This window comes from Protomyctophum parallelum, assembly GCF_964188405.1.
Source record: "Protomyctophum parallelum genome assembly, chromosome: 1".
Lineage (NCBI taxonomy): Eukaryota > Metazoa > Chordata > Actinopteri > Myctophiformes > Myctophidae > Protomyctophum > Protomyctophum parallelum.
In genome coordinates this window covers 621,876-638,874 of record NC_139697.1, presented here as the reverse complement: position 1 = coordinate 638,874, position 16,999 = coordinate 621,876, and the positions used below count along the sequence as shown (strand labels likewise).

The window sequence follows — 16,999 nt, the reverse complement described above, 5'->3', positions numbered from 1 at the left end:
CCCTTAAAACGAAGAAAATCGCTGATTTTTTTTTTTTTTTTAATGACAGATGTAGTCACTACGACCACAAATGTCCAAAGAAACTAGCTAGCCTAGCCACCGAGTCTGCTAGCGCTCTGGGAGAACAGAGCGGCTGAATTCTTTGTTTTGATTATAGGTGGTGAACGGTGCTGGTTTGATCAACGGATAGAAACCGTTTCAACCAATCAGATTGCTTCCTTTTAACATATTCTGTACATCCCGAAATTTAGTCCCGAAATATTAGTACTATTGACGTGTGAGGACGTCCTAGCGACGTCCCAGCGACGCGGGGCGAGATAAGAATATTCAGAAATGTTCCTTTTTTTTTTTTTGGCATTTCGCTTTTCGCTTGCCGTATGCTAACGCTCAGTGCAACTATTAGCTTGTCATTGACTCCCATGTTAGCGCGGCGGAAAGAATGACTCGTATCTCCTAATCCAGGGCGCTCTCCGTGGTGATGAATGGATCGATATGCTGGCGCTTCATTTGGAGCGTAAAACAATATATTAAGATGATCGGGGATGATGATGATGTCCCTTTGTAAAGTCAACTTTTTTAGGCAAGTGTTTCCTGTTTCATGGCTTTCAAAGTAAAAGCGATCAGACAACTCTGGCACTCTATAGCCTTTATTTTGAAGGCACTTCCTGTACTAAATGTGTTAAAGACCTGTTGTGGAATATGCGTGCGTGCACGTGCGTGCGTGCGTTGTCGATCGCATGTCGATCTACAAGCTCGTAGCGCGGCTGCCGAGTGCCTCGCTTATACGAGCTTGTATAGGTCTGGCATTTTTGAAAAAATCGTGAAAATGAGGAGCAAATCCAAGATCTACCACAAAAACGTGTTAGAAAAAACACTTGTTTTTTTTGCTATTTCTGACAGGCTCAATGCATGTGCACACATCCACACAAAGACTAAAGCTTAAATTAGAATAAAAACTTATAGTAAGTTATATTATCAATGTCAAATAAAATTAAGACAAATGTATTAGAAATAAAAAAATATTAGGACAAAAATACAAATAAACTTCTTTGTCCACATTTGAAAAGCATGTGTTGCACAGCATGAATGATAAGTAATCACCGACCTGGCTGGATAAATATCAGTGGTCCATATCCATTGTGTGACCTGCTTAACGAGCAACGGTAGGCAGCCGAGTAAGTTAAAGGTATATTCAGTGATTTCACTTAATTCAAATATCACTTATTTTTTTGTTTTGTTGTGATAATCCTCCCTACTATAGAGTGTGCTGACCATATAAGGAGTTCCTCCCTGTCCCCAGTTAACCCCTGGGGGTCAAAAAACCTTAGGTTTCGTTTTTGACTCTCTATCCTGATTGGACGAAAGGCTGGGTCCCACAGCCAAAAACGAAACCTAAGGTTTTTTGAGTGAAATCACTGAATATACCTTTAACAGCTAATAGTAAATTAATAGTCTACTGTAGCTGTGTGTCAGATGTTCTGTCTGAAGTAGTCAAAGCCAAGGAGAATGTTACAATTTAATTCACAATCGAGCATCTTGCCCTGCATCGAATATCCCATGATAGAACAGCAGGATAAAAACGGATAGTCTGTCTATCATCCATGCATCCATGAGCTAAGCGTCAAGCCCTGTCTAGGACCCACTTCCTTCAAAACTGGCTTTCTTGTTCCAATAGTTAGAATCTTCAACTCTCACTGTGTCATGTTTTGACAGCGGCACTAAACATTTTGACACTTTGTCATAGTGATATTTATCCAGCCAGGTCGGTGATTACTTATCATTCATGCTGTGCAACACATGCTTTTGTAAGCGACGCTAAGGATTGTTTGATCGATAATAATCCGTCATGTGCGTGCGCGAGTGCCGAGTGCACTCTTTATTTGTGCGTGCAGCCGTGCACAGTGTTTCTCCCACGTTTGGTTAAGTTAAAAGTTGGCGTTCGAACTTCACAAATAAGTTTAGCATTCAACGTGTCTGGGACGCTATCATGCTGCGTTCACTCTGACGCTCGCCTCTGTGCTAGTGTGTACTGTGCTGCCTGCGAGGGGAACAAGTTACTTACAACAGACACACAGGACACAGCACATGAGCACAGAGTGCTAAAAGGGGGAGGGCCGAGGGCGGTGCGGTGGAAGCAAGGGGAACAGATCTTCGAGCTAAAATGCATCGAGCCTCTACACGTTGTTAGCTTGTAGATCTGCTCTTTTTTTGCGAACGACATTCTGCTGTGTATTGGCAGTGTATTGGCTGCCCGTCAGTCTGATCGACTTGAAAGGTTCCGCTCGCGAACCCCTGGTTGGTTACCCCTGATTTAGAAGGTCATCTTTTGAATTTTGACGACCCGTTTTGGTGTTAGCATTACGTTATGCTTTAGCTATTGAAAAATAGCAGATCTACAAGCTCATAGCGCGCCACCGAGTGGCGCGCTACGAGCTTGTAGATCTGCTTTTTTTGAAAAAATCGAAGAACGACTGACATAGAAACATAACTTTTTATCAGAAAACTGGTCAGGATGTAGAAGACATTTTTAGAATCTGATCTCAGGTCAGAATGAAAACTGTCAGGATGTAGAAGACGTTTTTAGAATCTGATCTCAGGTCAGAATGGAAACTGTCAGGATGTAGAAGACATTTTTAGAATCTGATCTCAGGTCAGAATGGTAAACTGTCAGGATGTAGAAGACATTTTTAGAATCTGATCTCAGGTCAGAATGGGTTAATATATAGAAGTTGTGTTGACCTCTGACCTCAGGTAGCAGAAGAGTTGGGCTGATTGCGGTGAAACTGGGAATGCTTCCTGTGTGGACGAAAGACGGGGAGAGACACGCGGTGACCATGTTACAGGTAACACGCACACACACACACACACACGCACACGCACACGCACACACACACAACACTGTATGTATTTGTATGTTTTCTATATGGAGCATGATAATCAAACAGTATTTCTACTCTCCTTCATTTGTGTCTGTCAGTCATTTGTGTCTGTCAGTCATTTGTGTCTGTCAGTCATTTGTGTCTGTCAGTCATTTGTGTCTGTCGGTCATTTGTGTCTGTCAGTCATTTGTGTCTGTCAGTCATTTGTGTCTGTCAGTCATTTGTGTCTGTCGGTCATTTGTGTCTGTCGGTCATTTGTGTCTGTCGGTCATTTGTGTCTGTCGGTCATTTGTGTCTGTCGGTCATTTGTGTCTGTCAGTCATTTGTGTCTGTCGGTCATTTGTGTCTGTCGGTCATTTGTGTCTGTCAGTCATTTGTGTCCGTCAGTCATTTGTGTCTGTCGGTCATTTGTGTCTGTCGGTCATTTGTGTCTGTCGGTCATTTGTGTCTGTCAGTCATTTGTGTCTGTCGGTCATTTGTGTCTGTCGGTCATTTGTGTCCGTCAGTCATTTGTGTCTGTCAGTCATTTGTGTCTGTCGGTCATTTGTGTCCGTCAGTCATTTGTGTCTGTCAGTCATTTGTGTCTGTCAGTCATTTGTGTCTGTCAGTCATTTGTGTCTGTCAGTCATTTGTGTCTGTCGGTCATTTGTGTCTGTCGGTCATTTGTGTCCGTCGGTCATTTGTGTCTGTCGGTCATTTGTGTCTGTCAGTCATTTGTGTCCGTCGGTCATTTGTGTCTGTCGGTCATTTGTGTCCGTCAGTCATTTGTGTCTGTCAGTCATTTGTGTCTGTCAGTCATTTGTGTCCGTCAGTCATTTGTGTCTGTCAGTCATTTGTGTCCGTCAGTCATTTGTGTCTGTCAGTCATTTGTGTCTGTCAGTCATTTGTGTCCGTCGGTCATTTGTGTCCGTCAGTCATTTGTGTCTGTCAGTCATTTGTGTCTGTCAGTCATTTGTGTCCGTCAGTCATTTGTGTCTGTCAGTCATTTGTGTCCGTCGGTCATTTGTGTCCGTCAGTCATTTGTGTCTGTCAGTCATTTGTGTCTGTCAGTCATTTGTGTCTGTCAGTCATTTGTGTCTGTCAGTCATTTGTGTCTGTCGGTCATTTGTGTCCGTCAGTCATTTGTGTCTGTCAGTCATTTGTGTCCGTCAGTCATTTGTGTCCGTCGGTCATTTGTGTCCGTCAGTCATTTGTGTCTGTCAGTCATTTGTGTCTGTCAGTCATTTGTGTCTGTCAGTCATTTGTGTCCCGTCGGTCATTTGTGTCCGTCAGTCATTTGTGTCTGTCAGTCATTTGTGTCTGTCGGTCATTTGTGTCTGTCGGTCATTTGTGTCCGTCAGTCATTTGTGTCTGTCAGTCATTTGTGTCCGTCGGTCATTTGTGTCCGTCGGTCATTTGTGTCTGTCAGTCATTTGTGTCTGTCAGTCATTTGTGTCTGTCGGTCATTTGTGTCTGTCGGTCATTTGTGTCTGTCAGTCATTTGTGTCCGTCGGTCATTTGTGTCTGTCAGTCATTTGTGTCTGTCAGTCATTTGTGTCCGTCGGTCATTTGTGTCTGTCAGTCATTTGTGTCTGTCAGTCATTTGTGTCTGTCAGTCATTTGTGTCTGTCAGTCATTTGTGTCCGTCGGTCATTTGTGTCTGTCAGTCATTTGTGTCCGTCGGTCATTTGTGTCCGTCAGTCATTTGTGTCTGTCAGTCATTTGTGTCTGTCGGTCATTTGTGTCTGTCAGTCATTTGTGTCTGTCGGTCATTTGTGTCCGTCAGTCATTTGTGTCTGTCAGTCATTTGTGTCCGTCGGTCATTTGTGTCTGTCAGTCATTTGTGTCTGTCAGTCATTTGTGTCTGTCGGTCATTTGTGTCCGTCGGTCATTTGTGTCTGTCAGTCATTTGTGTCCGTCGGTCATTTGTGTCCGTCGGTCATTTGTGTCCGTCGGTCATTTGTGTCTGTCAGTCATTTGTGTCTGTCGGTCATTTGTGTCTGTCAGTCATTTGTGTCTGTCAGTCATTTGTGTCTGTCGGTCATTTGTGTCCGTCGGTCATTTGTGTCTGTCAGTCATTTGTGTCCGTCGGTCATTTGTGTCTGTCAGTCATTTGTGTCTGTCGGTCATTTGTGTCTGTCAGTCATTTGTGTCTGTCAGTCATTTGTGTCTGTCAGTCATTTGTGTCTGTCAGTCATTTGTGTCCGTCGGTCATTTGTGTCCGTCAGTCATTTGTGTCTGTCAGTCATTTGTGTCCGTCAGTCATTTGTGTCTGTCAGTCATTTGTGTCTGTCGGTCATTTGTGTCTGTCGGTCATTTGTGTCCGTCGGTCATTTGTGTCTGTCAGTCATTTGTGTCCGTCAGTCATTTGTGTCTGTCAGTCATTTGTGTCTGTCAGTCATTTGTGTCTGTCAGTCATTTGTGTCTGTCAGTCATTTGTGTCTGTCAGTCATTTGTGTCTGTCAGTCATTTGTGTCTGTCAGTCATTTGTGTCTGTCAGTCATTTGTGTCTGTCAGTCATTTGTGTCTGTCAGTCATTTGTGTCCGTCAGTCATTTGTGTCCGTCAGTCATTTGTGTCTGTCAGTCATTTGTGTCTGTCAGTCATTTGTGTCTGTCAGTCATTTGTGTCTGTCAGTCATTTGTGTCTGTCAGTCATTTGTGTCTGTCGGTCATTTGTGTCCGTCAGTCATTTGTGTCTGTCGGTCATTTGTGTCTGTCAGTCATTTGTGTCTGTCAGTCATTTGTGTCTGTCGGTCATTTGTGTCCGTCAGTCATTTGTGTCTGTCAGTCATTTGTGTCTGTCAGTCATTTGTGTCTGTCAGTCATTTGTGTCTGTCAGTCATTTGTGTCTGTCAGTCATTTGTGTCTGTCAGTCATTTGTGTCTGTCAGTCATTTGTGTCTGTCGGTCATTTGTGTCCGTCAGTCATTTGTGTCTGTCAGTCATTTGTGTCTGTCAGTCATTTGTGTCCGTCAGTCATTTGTGTCTGTCAGTCATTTGTGTCCGTCAGTCATTTGTGTCTGTCAGTCATTTGTGTCCGTCAGTCATTTGTGTCCGTCAGTCATTTGTGTCTGTCAGTCATTTGTGTCCGTCAGTCATTTGTGTCTGTCAGTCATTTGTGTCCGTCAGTCATTTGTGTCTGTCAGTCATTTGTGTCCGTCAGTCATTTGTGTCTGTCAGTCATTTGTGTCTGTCGGTCATTTGTGTCTGTCGGTCATTTGTGTCTGTCAGTCATTTGTGTCCGTCGGTCATTTGTGTCTGTCGGTCATTTGTGTCTGTCAGTCATTTGTGTCCGTCAGTCATTTGTGTCTGTCAGTCATTTGTGTCTGTCAGTCATTTGTGTCTGTCAGTCATTTGTGTCTGTCGGTCATTTGTGTCTGTCAGTCATTTGTGTCTGTCAGTCATTTGTGTCCGTCGGTCATTTGTGTCTGTCAGTCATTTGTGTCTGTCAGTCATTTGTGTCCGTCAGTCATTTGTGTCTGTCAGTCATTTGTGTCTGTCGGTCATTTGTGTCTGTCAGTCATTTGTGTCCGTCGGTCATTTGTGTCTGTCAGTCATTTGTGTCTGTCAGTCATTTGTGTCTGTCAGTCATTTGTGTCTGTCAGTCATTTGTGTCTGTCAGTCATTTGTGTCTGTCAGTCATTTGTGTCCGTCGGTCATTTGTGTCCGTCAGTCATTTGTGTCTGTAGTTCCGTTTTAGAAAATAAGTGTGTTTTGAAGAAAATTCTAAATAGTGGAAAAATCTATCCTGACGGAAATGGGCGTGGCCTATATGGGGAGATGCGTCATCGCCCAAGGAATCCAGGGGGGAGAAAAAAAAAGAATGTTGATTTTTTTTTACGACCTACGGTTCAAGAGTTATAAGCCAAAACGTAAAGTGGGCTGTTTTAGCGCCACCATGAGGCCGACCGATATGATCATAAGTTAATTAATTGTAGTAATTATTATGAACCTCCCCTCCAAGGTTTGTAACTATAGCGCTTACGGACGGTCTCCGTGGAAAAAAATACGAATACATTAATATCAATTAAACTATACAACATTTCTCTTGGCAACCACACTAATTATGTCAAACCTTATTTCAAAATGAAGGTTTTGACTCTGTAAAGACAATCTTTAGGAAATTTCCAATTAATAGAATCTATCTCCTGTTTCTGTAGCCATGAGGCCCATAGGGGCAGGAGCCTATCTCCTGTTTCTGTAGCCATGAGGCCCATAGGGGCAGGAGCCTATCTCCTGTTTCTGTAGCCATGAGGCCCATAGGGGCAGGAGCCTATCTCCTGTTTCTGTAGCCATGAGGCCCATAGGGGCAGGAGCCTATCTCCTGTTTCTGTAGCCATGAGGCCCATAGGTACAGGAGCCTATCTCCTGTTTCTGTAGCCATGAGGCCCATAGGGGCAGGAGCCTATCTCCTGTTTCTGTAGCCATGAGGCCCATAGGGGCAGGAGCCTATCTCCTGTTTCTGTAGCCATGAGGCCCATAGGGCAGGAGCCTATCTCCTGTTTCTGTAGCCATGAGGCCCATAGGGGCAGGAGCCTATCTCCTGTTTCTGTAGCCATGAGGCCCATAGGGGCAGGAGCCTATCTCCTGTTTCTGTAGCCATGAGGCCCATAGGGGCAGGAGCCTATCTCCTGTTTCTGTAGCGTGAGGCAGCTTGATGTACAAGTACACCCCCTGGACATGACGCTAGTATGTCGCAGGGACTTACCCCCCAATCCAACCCTTGATGCTGAGTGTCAAGCAGGGAGGCACTGGGTCCCTTTTTTTACAGTCTTTGGTATGACCCGGCCGGGGATCGAACCCCGACCTCCCAGTCTCAGGGCGGACACTCTAACCACAAGGCCACTGAGCTAAATATGAAATAAATGCTTAAACATGTAGCTATAGGTGTAATGTTAAGAGTCCACAGAAGACATGTAAATATAATCTTGGTCTCTAAACTGCCTCCCCCTGGCCAGCCGGGACGCCTGATGGAGGGGAAAGGAACTGGTTGGAATAACATGTTCCTTCCACGCGCTACGTCCAACCAGGGAAACTCCCCCCTGTCAGGTGTAAAGGAGCAACTTGGACACTCAAGCATGAAGGAAGCATGAGTTCAAGTTCGTTGGTCTCCCCTTGTCCCCCATATATGGGGACTAGGTTGGTCTCCCCTTGTCCCCCATATATGGGGACTAGGTTGGTCTCCCCTTGAGGTTGGTCTCCCCTTGTCCCCCATATATGGGGACTAGGTTGGTCTCCCCTTGTCCCCCATATATGGGGACTAGGTTGGTCTCCCCTTGTCCCCCATATATGGGGACTAGGTTGCTCTCCCCTTGTCCCCCATATATGGGGACTAGGTTGGCGGAAGGTGTGTAGAGCCCAGGATCACATTACAGGATGATTGACACAGGGGTGAAAAATGGGTTACAAAATCGTGGGACAAAAAATATAAATTAAAAAAAAAGAAGACATGTAAATATGAAATAAATGCTTAAACATGTAGCTATAGGTGTAATGTTAGAGACCACAGCAGACATGTAAATATGAAATAAATGCTTAAACATGTAGCTATAGGTGTAATGTTAGAGTCCACAGAAGTGAACCTTTTTCAAGCCTGTTTTCTCAACTCTCTGTTTCTCTGCCAGACATTACTCTATAAGCCATATCTCCAAAACCTGGTGGGTCAAACTGAACAACCAATATGTCAATTTGAAGCTATGATTCCCTGCTTTCACTTGACATGAAAAAAACGAAAAATTCAAAACAATCCAATGGCAGTCCCTCAGTCACATTTAGTCACTGGTCTCTTCCTCCTGGGCTTTGTTCTTCCAAGGTGCAGGACTGCCATGTGCTTAAAACCCATGTTGGTGTTAGCATCATGTCGTGCTTTAGCTATTGTAAAAATAGCAGATCTACAAGCTCGTAGCACGCCACTAAATGGCGCGCTATGAGCTTGTAGGTTCTGCTATTTTTGAAAAACCGAAGAACGACTGACATAGAAACATAGCTTTTTCAGAAAACTGTCAGGATGTAGAAGATATTTATAGAATCTGATCTCAGGTCAGAATGGGTAAAGTTTCTGTGTTGTTGTGTTCCAGGTGCAGGACTGCCATGTGCTGAAGTGTCTGTCCAAAGAGGAGTTCGATGGCAACACCAGTGCCTTGCTGGTGGGAGCCAAAAACGTATCGCCTTTCCAAGTAAGAACCGGTGTTGATGTGGTTTTTTTATTTTAGTTTTAGTCATAGTCTCTCTTGAATAGTTTTCATTTCGTTTTAGTCACATTTTAGTCACCTGGGAATGTGCTGGTGTTAAGTCTCGTTTTAGTCGACTAAATGTCATGAGATTTTAGTCGACTTTATTAAGAAAGAGAAAAAATGAGTAAAACATAACAGATACAGGGTTAAAAAGATAAAAGGATAAACGAGACCTCAACTGGGGAAAGCTATCCTGAAGAGGTGGGTTTTGAAGGAGAGGAGAGAGGGAGCAACTCTGAAATGGATAGGGAGTTCATTCCAGAGTTTGGGGGCCGAAACATAGAAGGCCCTTGTCTACAAGCTCACAACGCGTTGTGTGTTTGTAGATCTGCTATTTTCAGCATGCGACCAAGTGTAAAATGACTTCTACTGGATCTCTCGTCCACTAGAGTCCCTAACATTTGAGTCTAGTTTTTATCAGTTGACAATACAATACATTTATAGTCTCAGTTTTAGTCGTCGTAGCTTAGTTTTAATTTAGTTTCCATTTAGTTTCCCTCAGTGAAAAAAAGGCAGTCGACGGACATTTTTCGTCTTAATTTTAGTCGACAACAAAAACAACCCTGCTTGTATGTCACAGGGACCCCAGTCCCAGAGCCGAGTTAGGGAGGCACTAGCCTCGATACCCAGGCTTTCATTTCGTCTGCGCGAAAGATGAAAGCCTGGAAAAAGCCGTGGGCTGAACCAGTCTAAAAGTGGGAGTCAACCCTTCCGGGTGGGCGTCGCTCTAAATGATGTGACGTAGCGCTGCACTAGGGGGGAGAGGAGGGGCCGGGGGTGACGGACAGATCGATGAGATCCAATCAGGGTGCGCGCTTTTCTGAGACGCGACCCTCCCATCTAGGCCAGAAATGTCTCTGCTTAGGTCAGGCTAGGGAGGCACTGACTGGGTTCCCTATTTTTTGGTATGACTTGGCCAGGGATGGAACCCCGACCTCCCTGCAGTCTCAGTCAGGACGCAGGGCGCACACACACTAACCTCACAGTTGTCAATGTTGATCACGATTAATTACCCATTGGTTGGAAATGGCATGCGTGCATTTGTTGAAGGCAGTGTTGTTTTTGGCCTCAAATTTTGATTTTAGTTTTAGTCATAGTCTCTTGAATGGTTTTCACTTAGTTTTAGTCACATTTTAGTCACCTGGAATGTTTTAGTGTTAGTCTAGTTTTAGTCGACTAAATGTCATAAGATTTAAGGTCTACTGAATCTACAGGTGATTTAGTCGACTAAAATGTATTTTGGTGGGCATTGATGCCGTCGTAAGGACTGTTTTTACACTTGCTGAAAACACTGGATCTCTCGTCCACTAGTCCCTTCCTAACATTTTAGTCTAGTTTTTATTTGTTGACGAAATTGCCAGTATATTTAGTCTTAGTTTTAGTCATCGTAGCACAGTTTTCATTTAGTTTCCATTTGTTTTTGTCAGTGAAAATAGTCGACGAACATTTTTCGTCTTAGTTTTAGTCGACGAAAACAACACTGTTACCCATTGATTGGAAATGGCATGCGTGCATTTGTTGAAGGATTGCATTGCGTTGCATCCTCTGGTGTTTCCAACTTTCCACGAACCCTTTCCTTTTGTTTTTAGCTCCTTTTATTGTGTGGGCATAGACCAGTTTGGACAGTAGACGTGTCTTTAGGTCCTTTTTTTTTTAAATGATATCAAACGGGTATCGCTGAAATCTATTGAAAGAATATATATTCAATGATTTGCACCACATTTTCACGATCTTTCAAAAATAGCGGATCTACAAGTTCATAGCGCAGCACCGAGTGCCGCGCTATGAACTTGTAGATCCCCCCCCCCCCCCCCTTTCTCTCTCTCTCTCTCCCTCTCTCTCCCTCTCTCTGTCTCTCTCTCTCTCTCTCTCTCTCTCTCTCTCTCTCTCTATCTCTCACTAGCAGGCAACAGTGCAGCACTCTCTCTCTCTCTCTCTCTGTTTCTGACACAACAGCACCCCTACTGGTACTAATAGTCATACTGGTGCTCATAGTCACATAGGTGGGTTAACGTCACATAGGTGAACACGGACATTGCTGTTCCTTGGAGAGTTTACTTTTTTTGTGTGGAGTTTGCATGTTCTCCCCGTGTCCCCTAGGGTAGATATACCCTCACAAAAAACATGCAGTAATCCTGGTCTCTAAACTGCCTCCCCCTGGCCAGCCGGGGAGCCTGATGGAGGGGAAAGGAACTGGTTGGAATAACGTGTTCCTTCCACGCGCTACGTCCAACCAGGGAAACTCCCCCCTGTCAGGTGTAAAGGAGCAACTTGGACACTCAGGCATGAAGGAAGCATGAGTTCAAGTCCGTTGCTCTCCCCTTGTCCCCCATATATGGGGACTAGGTTGCTCTCCCCTTGTCCCCCATATATGGGGACTAGGTTGGTCTCCCCTTGTCCCCCATATATGGGGACTAGGTTGGTCTCCCCTTGTCCCCCATATATGGGGACTAGGTTGGTCTCCCCTTGTCCCCCATATATGGGGACTAGGTTGCTCTCCCCTTGTCCCCCATATATGGGGACTAGGTTGGTCTCCCCTTGTCCCCCATATATGGGGACTAGGTTGGTCTCCCCTTGTCCCCCATATATGGGGACTAGGTTGGTCTCCCCTTGTCCCCCATATATGGGGACTAGGTTGGTGGAGGGTGTGTAGATCCCAGGATCACATTAGATGATTTATTTATTTATTAAAAATAAATGTCTCTTTGTTATAACTACTTGACGACAGACATTGTGTGGTTTCACCACTTTCATCTTGATATCCCCATTACTATAGTTAATCGAAACACAAGAAGCTCGTTGTCTTGTTCTCGTCTTCAAACTAAAGGCTCACTCTCCGTTTTCCCTCGTCTTGAGTCTTGAGTTTAGGGGGCTTTTATTTTGGCACAGCGGCACCGTCGTGAAGGAATGAAGGCCGGGCCTGAGATGAAGCTATAACAACGACAAGGCAACTTAACCCATTTTGGGGCGGGAACCCCTTTTGGTGTTAGTTAGCATCATGTCATGCTTTAGCTATTGGAAAATAGCAGATCTAACAAGCTCGTAGCGCGCCACCGAGTGGCGCGCTACGAGCTTGTTAGATCTGCTATTTCTTTTAAATCAAAGAACGACTGACATAGAAACATAGCTTTTTCAGAAAACTGTCGTGAATTAGATCCTTCTTTTTCAATAAATGCTAGCGCTGAAAGGGTTTTAATTTAACTCCAATGTACAAATGGAACCAAATGGAACCAAATGGGCCCTAACGGGTCCATTTGTACACTCTCAGTCAGTTAATACTGACCCATAACGGTCCAATTGCTTCCTAACTATCATTTAGCTGGGGGTCCCCAGCTAAGGAACTTGAGAGGATCACTTCGCGGCTCAATAATCGCTTTGTTTTCTTAAATTGTCAGAAGTCAAAGTTGTAATTAAAAATGAAAATTAGATGAGATTAATTGAGCAGCCCCTAATTAGCACCTCCTTGTCTCATCTCTGTTTAACCCATTTCTGACCTGAGATCAGATTCTAAAAATGTCTTCTATGTCAGTCGCTCTTGCATGAATTTTTCGGTATGCATATTTTTGCATGCGTTTGATCATCCAGAAGTTGGATTTTCCAAGACTCTAGGAGCTCCATTTTCGTCAGCGCTAAACCCCTTATCCCTAAACTTCTAAACCCCTTATCCCTAAACTACTAAACCCCTTATCCCTAAACTTCTAAACCCCTTATCCCTAAACTTCTAAACCCCTTATCCCTAAACTACTAAACCCCTTATCCCTAAACTTCTAAACCCCTTATCCCTAAACTTCTAAACCCCTTATCCCTAAACTTCTATACCCCTTATCCCTAAACTACTAAACCCCTTATCCCTAAACTTCTATACCCCTTATCCCTAAACTTCTATACCCCTTATCCCTAAACTACTAAACCCCTTATCCCTAAACTTCTAAACCCCTTATCCCTAAACTTCTAAACCCCTTATCCCTAAACTACTAAACCCCTTATACCTAAACTTCTAAACCCCTTATCCCTAAACTTCTAAACCCCTTATCCCTAAACTACTAAACCCCTTATACCTAAACTTCTAAACCCCTTATCCCTAAACTTCTAAACCCCTTATCCCTAAACTACTAAACCCCTTATACCTAAACTTCTAAACCCCTTATCCCTAAACTTCTAAACCCCTTATCCCTAAACTTCTAAACTACTAAACCCCTTATCCCTAAACTTCTAAACTTCTAAACCCCTTATCCCTAAACTTCTAAACCCCTTATCCCTAAACTACTAAACCCGTTATACCTAAACTTCTAAACCCCTTATCCCTAAACTACTAAACCCCTTATCCCTAAACTACTAAACCCCTTATCCCTAAACTTCTAAACCCCTTATCCCTAAACTTCTAAACCCCTTATCCCTAAACTTCTAAACTACTAAACCCCTTATCCCTAAACATCTAAACCCCTTATCCCTAAACTTCTAAACCCCTTATCCCTAAACTACTAAACCCCTTATCCCTAAACTTCTAAACCCCTTATCCCTAAACTTCTATACCCCTTATCCCTAAACTACTAAACCCCTTATCCCTAAACTTCTAAACCCCTTATCCCTAAACTACTAAACCCCTTATCCCTAAACTTCTAAACCCCTTATCCCTAAACTTCTAAACTACTAAACCCCTTATACCTAAACTTCTAAACCCCTTATCCCTAAACTTCTAAACCCCTTATCCCTAAACTTCTAAACCCCTTATCCCTAAACTTCTCTAAACCCCTTATCCCTAAACTTCTAAACCACTTATCCCTAAACTTCTCTAAACCCCTTATCCCTAAACTTCTAAACCCCTTATCCCTAAACTACTAAACCCCTTATCCCTAAACTACTAAACCCCTTATACCTAAACTTCTAAACCCCTTATCCCTAAACTTCTTTGCCTTTTTTTTTTACTATTTTGCAAAACATTTTTGAATAGTTAAAATGGCCAGTCTACAAGCTGGAACTGGCAACCTTGCGGTTCCCATCCAGCCACTCTACCCCCTGAGCCACCGCCGCCCCCTAGTGGCCCCTCTACCCCTGAGCCACCCACTGCTCATTATTGAGTCATGACATCAATAACGGTGAAAATAATCTGGATTAGGCCTATCACTAACGGGGTGACTTTCAGAGCTGCCAGAGGGGGAGAGCGAGAGAGAGACGCACGCGCGCACACACACACACACACACACACACACACACACACACACACACACACACACACACACACACACACACACACACACACACACACACACACACACACACACACGCACACACACACACATATGATAGAGCGTAACATACCCACACATAGCTGAGAGAGAGAGAGAGAGAAAGAGAGAGAGAGCTGAAAGACAGTTTACAGGAGGGAATGAGATGAGTGAAAGGAAATGTCAAGAGCGCGCGTGTGCTTGTGCGTGTGTGTGCGTGTGCGTGTGTGTGTGTGTGCGTGTGCGTGTGCGCGCGCATGCTCACAGTCATAGCAGGTCCACACAGTACATTTTTAAATGCCAGAGTCCCAACTGCTGCTCAATGTACTGAATTGATGTATTCTCTCTCTCTCTCTCTCTCTCCCCCCCCCCCCCCCCCCCCACAGAGGACGGAGGAGGGGATGGAGATGTTTAGGATGGCGGGCGTTCCTCCCAAACAGAAAGTCTCTGCGTTTAAAGTGTCCGACGACGCCGTGGTCAAACCAGGTGCGTTTAACCCATTCTGTACACAGGACGTTGCCACATGTTGAACAGAACATCTATTTGGACCATGTCAAGTCTAGAGTTTTGCATGTTCTCCCCGTGTCCCCTATTGGTAGGTACCCTCACATGTTCTCCCCGTGTCCCCTAGGGTAGGTACCCTCACATGTTCTCCCCGTGTCCCCTAGGGTAGGTACCCTCACATGTTCTCCCCGTGTCCCCGAGGGTAGGTACCCTCACATGTTCTCCCCGTGTCCCCTAGGGTAGGTACCCTCACATGTTCACCCCGTGTCCCCTAGGGTAGGTACCCTCACATGTTCACCCCGTGTCCCCTAGGGTAGGTACCCTCACATGTTCACCCCGTGTCCCCTAGGGTAGGTACCCTCACATGTTCTCCCCGTGTCCCCTAGGGTAGGTACCCTCACATGTTCTCCCCGTGTCCCCTAGGGTAGGTATACCCTCACATGTTCTCCCCGTGTCCCCTAGGGTAGGTACCCTCACATGTTCTCCCTGTGTCCCCTAGGGTAGGTACCCTCACATGTTCTCCCCGTGTCCCCTAGGGTAGGGTACCCTCACATGTTCTCCCAGTGTCCCCTAGGGTAGGTACCCTCACATGTTCTCCCCGTGTCCCCTAGGGTAGGTACCCTCACATGTTCTCCCCGTGTCCCCTATAGGGTAGGTACCCTCACATGTTCTCCCTGTGTCCCCTAGGGTAGGTACCCTCACATGTTCTCCCCGTGTCCCCTAGGGTAGGTACCCTCACATGTTCTCCCCGTGTCCCCTAGGGTAGGTACCCTCACAAAAGACATGCAGTAATCCTGGTCTCTAAACTGCCTCCCCCTGGCCAGCCGGGGCGCCTGATGGAGGGGAAAGGAACTGGTTGGAATAACGTGTTCCTTCCACGCGCTACGTCCAACCAGGGAAACTCCCCCCTGTCAGGTGGAAAGGAGCAACTTGGACACTCAGGCATGAAGGAAGCATGAGTTCAAGTCCGTTGCTCTCCCCTTGTCCCCCATATATGGGGACTAGGTTGCTCTCCCCTTGTCCCCCATATATGGGGACTAGGTTGGTCTCCCCTTGTCCCCCATATATGGGGACTAGGTTGGTCTCCCCTTGTCCCCCATATATGGGGACTAGGTTGGTCTCCCCTTGTCCCCCATATATGGGGACTAGGTTGCTCTCCCCATGTCCCCCATATATGGGGACTAGGTTGGTGGAGGGTGTGTAGATCCCAGGATCACATTAGATGATTTATTTATTTATTATTATGTATTTATTACTTGACGACAGACATTGTGTGGTTTCACCACTTTCATCTTGAGATCCCTATTAATATAGTTAATCGAAAAACACAAGATTGCGATCTAGAGTGGGTCACCTATAATGCGATCTCATTTCTAAAAAGGGCAGCATTGGTTGGCTAGTTTTAATTATGTTTTTGCTACAAGAGAGAGACTTTAACCCATCTTGGGGCGGGAACCCCTTTTGGTGATTTAATCATTATGTTATACTTTAGCTATTGGAAAAATTGCAGACATACAAGCTCGAGCTAGTATGTCTGCTATTTTAGAAAAATCTTTGAATATATATTCTTTCCGCAGCCAAATACAGAAAAACGAGTTAATCGGACCAGTGTGTGTCCAGTGGAAACCTCATGTGAATCTGATCTCAGGTCAGAATGGGTTAATCGGACCAGTGTGTGTCCAGTGGAAACCCTCGTATGAATCTGATCTCAGGTCAGAATGGGTTAAGTAAAAGTATCAATACTGCAATTCCGTAGAAATACTCTTGTTACGTAAGTAAAAGTTTCGGAATTCAAAATTTACTAGAGTAAAAGTACAAAAGTATTGGCATTAAAATGTGTGAACTAACGTAATGTAACTATACTCTAACCAGTAGCAACTAAAGTTTTCTAACAAATATTAGTGTAGTAAATAAAACAACAATCATCTGTACTGCTTTCCTCTTCTCAGCCGGGTTTGAACCATAGACTGTAAAAAATATGGACAAAGCGTTCCCCGGGTCTAACATGGACGTAAAATGAAGCCTGTAATTCTATGTTAATTCCTGATGTAAATCGCCATATTTCTAGATCCGTTTTGGCCCAGCTGGCCATTGGCTGGCTCCGTTTTGGCCCAGCTGGCCATTGGCTGGCCCAGACAACGAGGCGGGACTTCCCCCCCTTCTTCTCCGTTGGTTTTTA

General features: G+C 44.7%; 1 protein-coding gene across 1 annotated transcript in view; it reads left to right on the top strand.

Moving 5' to 3' along the window:
* The first annotated feature begins 2,755 nt into the window (after window positions 1-2,755).
* The window catches only part of mrpl3 (mitochondrial ribosomal protein L3), a 30,858-nt gene continuing 16,614 nt past the window's right edge, over window positions 2,756-16,999 (top strand). The window contains exons 1-3 of the mRNA XM_083772891.1: window positions 2,756-2,843; window positions 8,936-9,034; window positions 14,703-14,802. Coding sequence (XP_083629017.1) covers window positions 2,790-2,843; window positions 8,936-9,034; window positions 14,703-14,802 — 253 coding nt within the window. The 5' untranslated portion in view covers window positions 2,756-2,789. The remainder of the gene's footprint in view (window positions 2,844-8,935; window positions 9,035-14,702; window positions 14,803-16,999) is intronic.